The 13881-nt window shown below is 33.8% G+C and overlaps 1 protein-coding gene and 1 long non-coding RNA gene across 9 annotated transcripts; both read left to right on the top strand.

The window, feature by feature from the left end:
- The first annotated feature begins 2375 nt into the window (after positions 1-2375).
- On the top strand, positions 2376-8467 carry LOC144564991 (uncharacterized). Its single transcript, XM_078314599.1, has 12 exons — positions 2376-2508; positions 2991-3116; positions 3923-4333; positions 4727-4946; positions 5075-5124; positions 5447-5473; positions 5578-5617; positions 5720-6064; positions 6415-6578; positions 7092-7484; positions 8160-8233; positions 8326-8467. Exons 3-4 carry the CDS (start codon positions 3925-3927, stop codon positions 4738-4740), a joined length of 423 nt encoding a protein of 140 aa, XP_078170725.1. The 5' UTR covers positions 2376-2508; positions 2991-3116; positions 3923-3924; the 3' UTR covers positions 4741-4946; positions 5075-5124; positions 5447-5473; positions 5578-5617; positions 5720-6064; positions 6415-6578; positions 7092-7484; positions 8160-8233; positions 8326-8467.
- Positions 8468-9066: 599 nt separating this feature from the next.
- On the top strand, positions 9067-12632 carry LOC144565774 (uncharacterized). Of its 8 annotated transcripts, none has more exons than XR_013514959.1 (12): positions 9067-9168; positions 9467-9555; positions 9834-9942; positions 10221-10329; positions 10451-10548; positions 10628-10716; positions 10995-11103; positions 11382-11489; positions 11609-11710; positions 11800-11941; positions 12187-12265; positions 12544-12632. It is a non-coding gene; the product is annotated as an uncharacterized LOC144565774 (long non-coding RNA). The 8 variants fall into 8 exon arrangements; XR_013514960.1 differs by having other exon boundaries at positions 10447-10548; positions 11025-11103; XR_013514963.1 differs by having other exon boundaries at positions 10447-10548; positions 11401-11489.
- The last annotated feature ends 1249 nt before the right edge of the window (positions 12633-13881 follow it).

Genomic DNA, 13881 nt, shown 5'->3' with positions numbered 1-13881 from the left:
TTTATCAAATATTACAAACAAGTCCAAAACAAGTATTACAAAATTTGTAAAAATTTTCGGGTGTTACATTTATCAAAAGAAAAAAAAAATCTCCCACACAAATCTTAGCACATATCAAACAATTTAGTTTTAACATTAAATAAAAGAATAGGATTAAAATGCCTCGTTGGTTTTGTGTTCCATCATACTCTAACATTATTATCTCTATTTTCAAAGTTAAAACAATCGATCTGAACAATTCAACACGATTTCCATATTAAAATGTGCTCGGATACAAAATTTTATATTTTTTAAAATTGTTTTGCTATTTTTTAAGATAGATACAAAATCAATGTTCTTAGAATATTATGGATCATTAAAAAATAGTGATTTTTTTTATCTCTCTAAACAATTAGTAAGAAATTTCTAAAAATTATAAAATATGTTATCCAAACACATTTCAATATGTTATCCAAACACATTTCAATATGCAGATAATCATGTGATGTATTTATGTGTGAAACTGAACAACTTCACAAGTGATGTATTTATGTGTGAAGTTTATAAATTTTTACATAAAGTATAAGTCAAGCGGTCAAAAAATAATGAAAAATAAATAAATAGATTAATTCAAAAATTTATAGATTTAACATGTAAGAGCATTACTACTGAGATTAATTGATTTCTGCATTATAGATTTGTAGTTCAAAATCAATCCGATAAATCTTAATGCAAATCAAACTGTTCAGATCGAACACTAGACCAAATACCATCAGACCACTCCACTCATTGTTTGAAGGACATTCAATAATACATGCATTTTACAATTTGGTGTTTTAGTTTTGATTTTTTTTGTCAACAAGTTAAATTTTACTCACCGATCTACTTTATAAATGACATACTTACATGAAAATTTTTAATTTTCGAATTAATTTAGTATAAAATCAAGCGGTATAAAGAAGAAAATTTATAAGTTAAATTTGATATATTTATTTATTACTTGATTTTATACTAAATTAGTTCAAAAGTATAATTATAAATTTTACATATAAACACATCATTCACCAAATAGATTAGTTTCAATAGTTTGAGTTTGCCGTGTGAAATAAATCCAACCAATTTTTGAGCTTAATAATATTTAATGGCGCACCTGTCTGTGTGCTATCAGTACTTTTATTTTTCTATTGCAAATAATCACATCAGTACGTTCAGAATCTTTGTAGCAATTACCAATGATAGAAATATTAAGGCTCCTATCAACATAAAATATTCATTAATATTTTATTAATTAGACAAAAAGAGTATTCAATGATCCACTTATAAACAAGATATGTGCTCAGGTGATATATATATATATATACTAACAATCCACTAAACTTAATTATCATATTCTCTTTCTAATTTACTATTATTTATATTTTCTACGTCATTAATTGAACTTTGAAAATGAATGAAAATCTTTGTGAGGGTGTCTTTTATTTTGATATTTAAAAAAAAAAGAATGTGCCTGAGGTGATCGTGGTAAAAAAAAATCAGAGTAAGAATGATAATAGAAACTACACAATGTGATTATGAATATATATATATATATATATATATATATACACACGATGCCATAATAATGACCGTCTGAAGCTTTTAGGGTATGTATATGATATGAAAAAGATGAATTTAAGATGATTATTATATTTTTCTTAAAGCAATTATGCACCGAAATTTTTAGTTATACCATATTCCAAAAAAACAAATTAACCAAAAAACCACATTTTTTGGAGAATTATAAAAATACCCGGGCCACCAATTCAATCTGCAGTCCCATTCGGACAGGGCTGCAAGTTTAATTGGAGGCCCCTCTAAAAATTCAAAAATATATTATAATATAATGATATTTAGGGTTTTTGGAGGCCTCTAATTCAATCTGTGCTCTCTAAAAATAGTGCTGCAGATTGAATTGGCAGTCTGGATATTTTTAGAATTCCTCAATTTCAAAGATGTTTTTTTTATTAAATGATATGAACAAAAATTTCGGATACATAGCTGGCACGTGAGCTTACATTTATAAATTTTATTTTACAAACGATACACATTTTTACTGAATTCCGTTTGTTAGTGAAATAAAAGTGAGCTGATGTTGGTGGCTTGCTCTACACGCCAGATCAAATTAAATCGAATCCACATCATTTATAACAAATATTCTGTTTTTGAGATATCGCCATCTTTTGAGATCTTTTTCTGTAAATGGAAAGGAAATCTATTCTATATACTTAATAGTTGATGGCGTGCTACAGTAAAATAAATAGTGTCTTCTTCCTCCGCTTGGAGCAGCTCTCGAATCTTGTCTCCTGTCCTTCAATCCCGAACTCTCTTTCCCAAATCGGACCAAATAACAACCCCTTTCCTCCACCGATCTGTCCAAAGGCCATGCTCTCCTCTCTCCGCGTTCTCTCTTCCTCCTCTCCGGTGGTCCCATCCTCTGCCTCCGCTCCACCGCCGCCTCCGAGCTCCCTTCACTCATCTCCTCCACAGTAGGTATCCTCTCTCTCTTTGAAAATGTTGGCAGGAACTGATCTCTCTCTCTCTCCATCTCTTAGAAATTAGTTCAGTTGTTAAGCTGATATTGATGTAGAACCGTATAAACCGGTCTATTTGTTAAGCTAGTCGAAATAATAGTCACGGTGGTAAGCGGTAACATTGCTGATATTGATATAAAAGCTTCCTATTAATGCCATGTTTATTTCTGTTTTTATTCTCTCCTTTTCACTTGATGCTCTTATCATTTTTCTCACTAAATCTCATTCAAAACTAGATAAAAACAACTTTCTCATATGAAAATTCTAAATTGAAGAAGATTTCATTGATATACTGACCTTAAGCCCTACATAGTTGATAGAGAAAAGGAATTCTGACATCATTAACAAAATTATAAAAAAAAGCTGTATTATGGTAATTATACATTCAATCTGGTATTATGCTCATTTCTGACATCATTAACAAAATTTCCATACAAACAGAGCTTGATCAGACGGTCGAACAGTTGAAGCAGGCATTAGTCGACCAGACCGGCATACCCTCTGATGAGCAATGTTTGATTCACACTGGTCGTATCCTCAGTAATCCTGATACGCTCAGGAGCTATGGTATGTTCATCTCTCCTTTTTGTTTCCTTAATTCTTGAATCTTGTACGAACCAAGATTTCATAATGAAGCAGTTTATTTTTTTTGTTCTTTCTCTTTTGGTATCTTTTGGAAATCTTTGTTTTTCTTTCTCTCATTTACTAATGCATGATAAGTTTTTGTTATAATGGTGCTGAAAGCTGAAAATCACTATCAAAAGATCAAATATATCCTTGTAATTAATGGTCATTTACTTCTATATATCGGAATCTATATATCCTTGTTCGGCATTCCTAGTAATTATTGCAGAGAGCTGCAATTCTGGTTATATGGAACTTTTACTGAAAAAATAATATACAACTCTATAGATATCTTTCTTTTTTACTATGTAAACCAGAGCTAGGAGTTGTAATCAAGGTTAGTACAGAGGTTAAGAGGGATTATAATATGCTATAAATAGCAGACAGAGACACTTGTAAATTCATTCAAAAAGGAAATACAAATTCCATTTCTCTTTCTAAAATCTTTTAGTTTGTTTCTCTCTTCATTTCCTTAATTCTTGAAAATCTTGAACGAACCAAGATTTCATAATGAAGCAGGGTTTTTTCGGGTAAAAATTTTAACGGAGTAGTTTTTGCTTCATGCAGCACACTAACCCTATGCAGCAATGTTTTTATTCTATAGTATGTGTGCTGCATGAAGCCAAAACTGATCTTTCTCTTTTTGGTATCTTCCGAAAATCTTTTGTTAATCTTGCATGCTGAATATCTCTTTAAACTTGTAATTTTGAACATGTTTTACTAATTGATTGTTCTTTCTCCTTGTGCAGAAATGGATCTAGATAAGGATATACACTTGTTTCGTATTGGACCAGCATCACCCAGCACATCCACTGGCTCTATGTCAAAAGAAAGCACTCCAACAACACCCACTGATCAGACCTATGAAGAGGGTCCATATAAAACCCATCCCGGGTTTATCAATAAAGTTGCCATAGCCAAACTAATGAAGAATATGCCCAATTTAAGTAATCTTGCAGATTTTCCAGATTCCTGGGCTGATTGGCTTGAAAGCCCAACTGTACTACATACCTTTTTATTACACCAGTTGCATGACACTGTGCGCAGGGAAAGTTTAAATGCTCAATCTGGTATCAACATCCAGTATGAGGTTCCAAAGGTGGAATGCATGTATTATGCTCAATCTGGTATTCCGCATGGAAGAGAGAAGTTGAATTATGGTATTATGCTCAGAATTTTGTTAATGATGTCATAATTCTAATAATACTACATACCTTAATGCATGTACATATGGTAATTATACAGTGTAGCATAGATTCACTTCTAGAAAAAAGCTGTAAAGCACATGTTGTTTCTTGAGAGTGTCACTAACAAGCAGAGAAGTATAAACAAATTGAATCTTCTTTAATTTGCAAAAATGTTAAATTTTATAAAATGAGAAAGCTAGAAATGTACAAATGGTGCAGATAGCTACAATGTTTGTCAGGACGGGTTTGGAATAAGAATAATACACTTGGGGCTGCACCACTGTCTATATCAGGCCAGGGGTAAAAAGGTTTCCTTTGTTTGAACAATTTAAAAAATCTCTCATGATCTGTGCCTTGACTGTCCAGGTGAAAAGAGCTGAAAACAAGCACAACAACCAATTGAGGGGTGACATGTGCAGTTAACCTCTTCTGATTGAACAATATAGGGTAGGTGGGGTCTGGTCCCTTGCTAGCAACCTCCTTGATTCGTCTCTGTTGGAGAGTTTACCAATCTCCTTTGTTGAGCTAAAAATGAAGGCATCCATTGCACAATCAAGCAAAGTTGATGATGAGAGCAATTCAAAAGGTAAGAGACTTTCCATTGAATTTATACTATTTGATAGAGTTAGTTATTTGGAGATCTAGTCGACAGGACCAAAATTTCATAATATCACTGTACCAATTTTATGACATGATCTAATGTTATTATTTCAGATGCCTGCTATGTCATGTTTCACACTATGCGTTGGGCCTGTACCATTGGGGTAAATATCCAATTTTTTCTTTTTTTTTTCTTTTTTTTTGCACCATGAATGTACTGCTTTTTTGTTATCCTGCTTTGAGGACCATACCAGCGTATATAACCTTAAGCAATGAAAAACACTGTCTAATTATCGATTTTTTAAAGGACATGCATAGAGAAGTACCAAAAATGATGAAATGTAAAACAAGCAGAATGGGTAGGTCAGATGAAATGTTTGAAACTTGAGAGGATAATTTTATTTTAATTTAACATTCAATTAGTGGACCTTTTCCTTCTGTTGCACATCTATTTATAACAATATTGTATTATTCCTACATTTTCAGAATCTCGAACATTCAATCTTAAACCTGGTATGATGTTGACTGGTCTGATGTGATTTTCTAATCTAATGATCTTGAATATTATTCTTTTGATTTCTGTTATTTACTAAAGCTTTACTTCTCTCGTCCTTCAGCTTAGTCATCGACACTCTCGCTAGCCCAACAATTCCAAAGGTCTACCTCTCTTCTCCTTCAGCATAGTCGTGTTCTCGCTGACCTTTACTTGCTCTATTGGTAAGATTTCTGAAATCTATTGTTGCATTTTTTTTTAATCAGCTGATTAGGATCATGGTTTACAATATTGCTTCCACAAGAGTCGCTTAGGCCAGTTGTTCACTACTGCTAGCAGTTGAACCATTGTGCAATTTTCTCTCCTCTATATTGCTATTCTATCTTAAGGTATTTTTGTTTCTTATTGTTTGCCTCTCTTATGTCGCCCAATTTAGGGTTTCATTGATTTTGCTCAAAATTTTTTTCTTCTCTTATGCTTTTTCCATGCGAGGTCATTCGCCTGCAAAGTTACAATTTCCAACTCTGTGCCTTGCCCTATTTGCAATTGGACCAGTTGGGTAGGTTAGGCCTTTTTATTTTGGGTTAATGGCGGTTCAAGAGGTCACTTAGGTAATTGTTTTTCTTTCATTTTCTTATGCACTTTATTCATTTATTGAAATTTCTTACTCCTTGCACATTAACTGTTCGTTGTAATACCCGATTCGATAGAGAGCCTACAGAACAAAGCAACAAAACATTGTAGACCACAATAGGAACACAAGGAAATGGAGCATAGGACTGCTATAAACAAATCAAACAAATGTTTTAATTTATTTCCCTTTTTTATTCTTATACTTAAAAAATAAAATATAGCCCACATAGGGGTTTATGTGTAACAAGTCTATACTGGGCAAGTCTATGTTAAACCAGATTAGACATATCTTTCATGACTAACTGAAGACTTTTTGAATTCGAAATAGGAAATGGCATACACTCTTTTCTTTGATACATGGAAAAGAAAGAACATCAACCAACTTCCTCCGTGACAATTCTCTTTCCAACAGGGGGGCAATCAGAAAGTTTATCTATTTAATAGACCACCAGAAAGCCATTTGATATCTGATCAAGTACAGCAAACTACAAGGTATACTTGCTTATATTCATTTTGTTTAAAATACAACTCTCTGGTTTATTTCCCTTTCTTCACTCTTATGCTTTTCTTAAAATGAAAATAGGCCAAATAGGAATTTATGTTCTTACATGCACCAATTATTTATTTAAAAAAAAAAATGTGAACCAATTTCCTTCATGGCACTTTTCTTTTGACATTCACTGAAATGAAATTTGATATTAATTGTAAAAACATAATGCTTTCTGTGAAATTTTTGTTGACAGAAATAACCTTCAAACTATGGTACCATTTTTACTTTGCATTTTGCTTAGCCAAAGCAATAGCAACACCATTAGCATAATGATATGATAGTTCACTATATTCGTACACACTTATTCAACATTTGTTGTACTTCCACAACCAAGGCATAAAAAGGAAACAAACACATTTTATACAAATATTAAAAGCATGCTAAAATCCAAATATCCTGTTACATTACTTGCACTCCACAAAACAAACTAACACGTTTATTTCTCCATTTTACAGCAGTAAAAGGAGCAAAGCAAGAGAAGAAAGTGAATATTGTATCATCATACAAACAATTTCACATATTTTGTTAATTGGAAATATTGTTGTGTTCAAAACACTTGAAATCATTTTTGATAAAACATTGTACAAAATAGTTGTGTTTGGCAGTATAGTAACAAAAGTTAGCATGCTATCTCATAGCAATATAGCATAGTGCTTATCCATCTTCCAATTCCAAACACAACTGATAAGTTGATGTTAATTTATCTCAGGTAGCATAATAATCTAATACTTTGTGATATAGTTTTAGTTATATCTCAGTACAATTGTTCTCGCTTTCTAACTATCTTTTATTTTTCTTTTTCGCCTCAACACCCGATACCGAAGCAAAGCGAGGCATGCATCTAGTTAGTAAGATTTTTGAACAAATTCTGTTAAGTGTAGTTCAATTAGGTAAAAAAAATGGCTGGTACAGATACATTTCACAATCGGTTTTGCTTCCTTTTAGAACTAATTTGCTATTGGAATTTGTACTGATCCTTTTTATCTTATCTCTTTCCCATACTTCTCTTAGGTAATTAATATATTTTTTAAATATTTGTACTTGTTATAAAGGACATTGAGATTTCAGGTAAAGATAAAGTTTATGTTTTATATTTTTTTTCAACAAATGCTAATTTTATAAATATTTTAATAACTTCTATAAATTTGTTTAATAGCTTGAACAACTAATCTTTTCAGTCTTCAATCTGAACCTATGACCATAGAGTAAGGTACATTATATTGTATTTTCATTTACTAGTAATTAGAAATTATTACTGACTCAAAATTTTGGCACTTTTACATAGTATAAATCAATTTAAATTCAACAACTCAATTTAGATTATTTGCACCCTATGCTAAATAAATATCAGCCAATAAGTGATAAAACGAATAGAATTTGCTCTAATTGCACCGTATGATTCAAATATAAATTCAAGAAGCGATAAAACAAATGTAAATTCGACAACTCAATTTAGGTTGCACCCTATGATTCAATGTGATTAACTTCTAATTGCTCTAATTGCTATCCGTATGTTATACTAGGTGAAGAATTTGCCAATGTGAAGTTGATTACCTTGAATAGGCCTTGTCAATTGAATGTCATCTCTTCTCGAGTGGTACGTCCTTTGTATTAGTTTTAGTTTGCAAGTCGGGGAAGCATTTTTTTTTCCTTTTAAGTCAAGTAAATATTTTTTTTCTGATTCAGCAGATTGCTCTTTTGGCTCAATATTTAAAAAAATGGGACAGAGATATGATGCGAAGTTGGTCATCTTCCAGGTATACATTGATTTGTAATTTTCTTGTATCATATAATTCTAGGTTACTCAAGTATCATTACTACATTAATTATATGCCATGTTGTTTACTTTTTTTTACATTATTTCTATTGTATTAGATAGCTAAGGAATTACTGGCCTGTGTGCTTGCTTCCCATTAGATGTGCAGTTTCGTGCACCTGACCGGTAGAAGTCAGCTAAAGCTGACTTGACCGTGATTTGTTAGTTATTTCTGTTTTATCATCTCATGCAACTGAATTCACTTTTTGTTGTATTTTAATTAAAGGGTTTTTCTTGTGTCATTTTTAAGGAAGTTGAGGGAATATTTCAAGGGAGGAGTCCGCGGCACGTGAGCTGAGAAGCACAACTTGATTGCATTGATTTTAAAGGTAACTAAACTGCAAATCTGATTGGTTTGATTCAGGTATTCTTCTTGTCAGAGTTTATGAAAGGTACGTTTCAATTATTGTTGTTTACTTTTTTGTACCTTCTTTCTATTGCATTAGATAGCTTAGGAATTGGTGGTCTGTGTGCTTGCTTCTCATTAGATGTGCAGTTTCGTGTACCTGACCGGTAGAAGTCACCTAAAGTTGACTTGGCCGTGACCTGTTAGTTATTTCTGTTTTATCATCCCATTCAACTGATTTCACTTTTTGTTGTATTTCAGTTTAAGAACTTTTCTTGTGGAATTTTGAAGGAATCTGAGCGAGTATTGGAAGGGAGGAGTCCGCGGCAGCTGAGCTGAGAAGCACAACTTGATGGCATTGATTTTGAAGGTAACTAAACTGCACATCTGTTTGGTTTGATTCAGGTATTCTTCTTGTCAGAGTTTATGAAAGGTACGTTTCAATTATTGTTGTTTACTTTTTTGTACCTTCTTTCTATTGCATTAGATAGCTTAAGAATTGGTGGCCTGTGTGCTTGCTTCTCATTAGATGTGCAGTTTCGTGTACCTGACCCGTAGAAGTCAACTAAAGTTGACTTGGCCGTGACTTGTTAGTTATTTCTGTTTTATCATCACATGCAACTGATTTCACTTTTTGTTGTATTTTAATTTAAGGGCATTTCTTGCAGAATTTTGAAGGAAGCAAAGGGAATATTTCAAGGGAAAAGTCCGCGGCACGTGAGATGAGAAGCACAACTTGATGGGATTGATTTTGAAGGTAACTAAACTGCAAATCTGTTTGGTTTGATTCAGGTATTCTTCTTGTTAGAGTTTATGAAAGGTACATTTCAATTATTTTTGTTTACTTTTTTGTACCTTCTTTCTATTGCATTAGATAGCTTAGGAATTGGTGGCCTGTGTGCTTGCTTCTCATTAGATGTGCAGTTTCGGGTACCTGACCCGTAGAAGTCAACTAAAGTTGACTTGGCCGTGACTTGTTAGTTATTTTTGTTTTATCATCCCATTCAACTGATTTCACGTTTTGTTGCATTTCAGTTTAAGGGCTTTTCTTGTGGAATTTTGAAGGAATCTGAGCGAGTATTGGAAGGGTGGAGTCCGCGGCAGCTGAGCTGAGAAGCACAACTTGATGGCATTAATTTTGAAGGTAACTAAACTGCAAATCTGTTTGGTTTGATTCATGTATTCTTCTTGTCAGAGTTTATAAAAGGTACGTTTCAATTATTGTTGTTTACTTTTTTTTACCTTCTTTCTATTGCATTAGATATCTTAGGAATTGCTGGCCTGTGTGCTTGCTTCTCATTAGATATGCAGTTTCGTGTACCTAACCCGTAGAAGTCAACTAAAGTTGACTTGGTCGTGACCTGTTAGTTATTTCTGTTTTATCATCCCACTCAACTGATTTCACTTTTTGTTGTATTTTAGTTTAAAGGCTTTTCTTGTGAAATTTTGAAAGAAGCTGAGCGAATATTTGAAAGGAGGAGTCCGCGGCAGCTGAGCTGAGAAGCACAACTTGATGGCATTGATTTTGAAGGTAACTAAACTGCAAATCTGTTTGGTTTAATTCAGATATCCTTCTATCCATATTTTATAAAAGGTACGTTTCAATTATTGTTGTTTACTTTTTTTTGACTTTTCTCTATTGCATTAGATAGCTGAGGAATTGCTGGCATGTGTGCTTCCTTCCCATTAGATGTGCAGTTTCGTGTACCTGACCCGTAGAAGTCAACTAAAGTTGACTTGGCCGTGACTTGTTAGTTATTTATTTTTTATCATCCCATGCAACTGATTTCACTTTTTGTTGTATTTTAATTTAAGGGCATTTCTTGCAGAATTTTGAAGAAAGCAGAGGGAATATTTCAAGAGAGGAGTCCGCGGCACGTGAGCTAAGAAGCACAACTTGATGACATTGATTTTTAAGGTAACTAAACTGCAAATCTGTTTGGTTTGATTCAGGTATTCTTCTTGTTAGAGTTTATGAGAGGTACGTTTCAATTATTGTTGTTTAATTTTTTGTACCTTCTTTCTATTGCATTAGATAGCTTAGGAATTGGTGTCCTGTGTGCTTGCTTCTCATTAGATGTGCAGTTTCCGGTACCTGACTCGTAGAAGTCAACTAAAGTTGACTTGGCCGTGACTTGTTAGTTATTTCTGTTTTATCGTCCCATTCAACTGATTTCACTTTTTGTTGTATTTCAGTTTAAGGGCTTTTCTTGTGGTATTTTGAAGGAATCTGAGCGAGTATTCGAAGGGAGGAGTCCGCTGCAGCTGAGCTGAGAAGCACAACTTGATGACATTGATTTTGAAGGTAACTAAACTGCAAATTTGTTTGGTTTGGTTCAGGTATTCTTCTTGTAAGAGTTTATGAAAGGTACGTTTCAATTATTGTTGTTTACTTTTTTGTACCTTCTTTCTATTGCATTAGATAGCTTAGGAATTGGTGTCCTGTGTGCTTGCTTCTCATTAGATGTGCAGTTTCGTGTACCTGACCGGTAGAAGTCAACTAAAGTTGACTTGGCCGTGACTTGTTAGTTATTTCTGTTTTATCGTCCCATTCAACTGATTTCACTTTTTGTTGTATTTCAGTTTAAGGCTTTTCTTGTAGAATTTTGAAGGAATCTGAGCAAGTATTGGAAGGGAGGATTCCGCGGCAGCTGAGCTGAGAAGCACAACTTGATGGCATTGATTTTGAAGGTAACTAAACTGCAAATTTGTTTGGTTTAATTCAGGTGTTCTTCTATCCATATTTTATAAAAGGTACGTTTCAATTATTGTTGTTTACTTTTTTTTTTGACTTTTCTCTATTGCATTAGATAGCTGAGGAATTGCTGGCATGTGTGCTTCCTTCCAATTAGATGTGCAGTTTAGTGTACCTGGCCGGTAGAAATCAGTTAAAGCTGACTTTTTCGTGACTTGTTAGTTATTTATATTTTATTATTCCATGCAACTAAATTCACTTTTTGTTTTATTTTAATTTGAGGGCTTTTCTTGTGTCATTTTTAAGGAAACTGAGCGAATATTTGAAAGGAGGAGTCCGCGGCAGCTGAGCTGAGAAGCACAACTTGATGGCATTTATTTTGAAGGAAACTAAACTGCAAATCTGTTTGGTTTGATTCAGTTATTCTTCTTGTCAGAGTTTATGAAAGGTACGTTTAAATTATTGTTGTTTACTTTTTTGTACCTTCTTTCTATTGCATTAGATAGCATAGGAATTGGTGGCATGTGTGCTTGCATCTCATTAGATATGCAGTTTCGTGTACCTGACCGGTAGAAGTCAACTAAAGTTGACTTGGCCGTGACTTGTTAGTTATTTCTGTTTTATCATCCCATTCAATTGATTTCACGTTTTGTTGTATTTCAGTTTAAGGACTTTTCTTGTGGAATTTTGAAGGAATCTGAGCGAGTATTGGAAGGGAGGAGTCCGCGGCAGCTGAGCTGAGAAGCACAACTTGATGGCATTGATTTTGAAGGTAACTAAACTGCAAATTTGTTTGGTTTGATTGAGGTATTCTTTTTGTAAGAGTTTATGAAAGGTACGTTTCAATTATTGTTGTTTACTTTTTTGTACCTTCTTTCTATTGCATTAGATAGCTTAGGTATTGGTGGCCTGCGTGCTTGCTTCTCATTAGATGTGCAGTTTCGTGTACCTGACTGGTAGAAGTCAACTAAAGTTGACTTGGCCGTGACTTGTTAGTTATTTCTGTTTTATCGTGCCATTCAACTGATTTCAGTTTTTGTTGTATTTTAGTTTAAGGGCTTTTCTTGTGAAATTTTGAAGTAATCTGAGTGAGTATTCGAAGGGAGGAGTCCGCGGCAGCTGAGCTGAGAAGCACAACTTGATGGCATTGATTTTGAAGGTAACTAAACTGCAAATCTGTTTGGTTTGATTCAGGTATTCTTCTTGTCAGAGTTTATGAAAGGTACGTTTCAATTATTGTTGTTTACTTTTTTGTACCTTCTTTCTATTGCATTAGATAGCTTAGGAATTGATGGCCTGTGTGCTTGCATCTCATTAGATATGCAGTTTCGGGTACCTGACCCGTAGAAGTCAACTAAAGTTGACTTGGCCGTGACTTGTTAGTTATTTCTGTTTTATCGTCCCATTCAACTGATTTCACTTTTTTGTGTATTTCAGTTTAAGGGCTTTTCTTGTGGAATTTTAAAGGAATCTGAGCGAGTATTGGAAAGGTGGAGTCCGCTGCAGCTGAGCTGAGAAGCACAACTTGATGACGTAGATTTTGAAGGTAACTAAACTGCAAATTTGTTTGGTTTGATTCAGGTATTCTTCTTGTAAGAGTTTATGAAAGGTACGTTTCAATTATTGTGGCTTACTTTTTTGTACCTTCTTTCTATTGCATTAGATAGCTTAGGAATTGGTGGCCTGTGTGCTTGCATCTCATTAGATATGCAGTTTCGGGTACCTGACCCGTAGAAGTCAACTAAAGTTGACTTGGCCGTGACTTGTTAGTTATTTCAGTTTTATCGTCCCATTCAACTGATTTCACTTTTATGTGTATTTCAGTTTAAGGGCTTTTCTTGTGGAATTTTAAAGGAATCTGAGCGAGTATTGGAAGGGTGGAGTCCGCTGCAGCTGAGCTGAGAAGCACAACTTGATGACGTAGATTTTGAAGGTAACTAAACTGCAAATTTGTTTGGTTTGATTCAGGTATTCTTCTTGTAAGAGTTTATGAAAGGTACGTTTCAATTATTGTGGCTTACATTTTTGTACCTTCTTTCTATTGCATTAGATAGCTTAGGAATTGGTGGCCTGTGTGCTTGCATCTCATTAGATATGCAGTTTCGGGTACCTGACCCGTAGAAGTCAACTAAAGTTGACTTGGCCGTGACTTGTTAGTTATTTCTGTTTTATCGTCCCATTCAACTGATTTCACTTTTATGTGTATTTCAGTTTAAGGGCTTTTCTTGTGGAATTTTAAAGGAATCTGAGCGAGTATTGGAAGGGTGGAGTCCGCTGCAGCTGAGCTGAGAAGCACAACTTGATGACGTAGATTTTGAAGGTAACTAAACTGCAAATTTGTTTGGTTTGATTCAGGTATTCTTCTTGTAAGAGTTTATGAAAGGTACG

The sequence above is a fragment of the Carex rostrata genome, chromosome 14, assembly GCF_964058835.1.
Source record: "Carex rostrata chromosome 14, lpCarRost1.2, whole genome shotgun sequence".
In the NCBI taxonomy this organism is placed as follows: domain Eukaryota; kingdom Viridiplantae; phylum Streptophyta; class Magnoliopsida; order Poales; family Cyperaceae; genus Carex; species Carex rostrata.
This window is presented reverse-complemented; position numbering and strand designations above follow the sequence as displayed.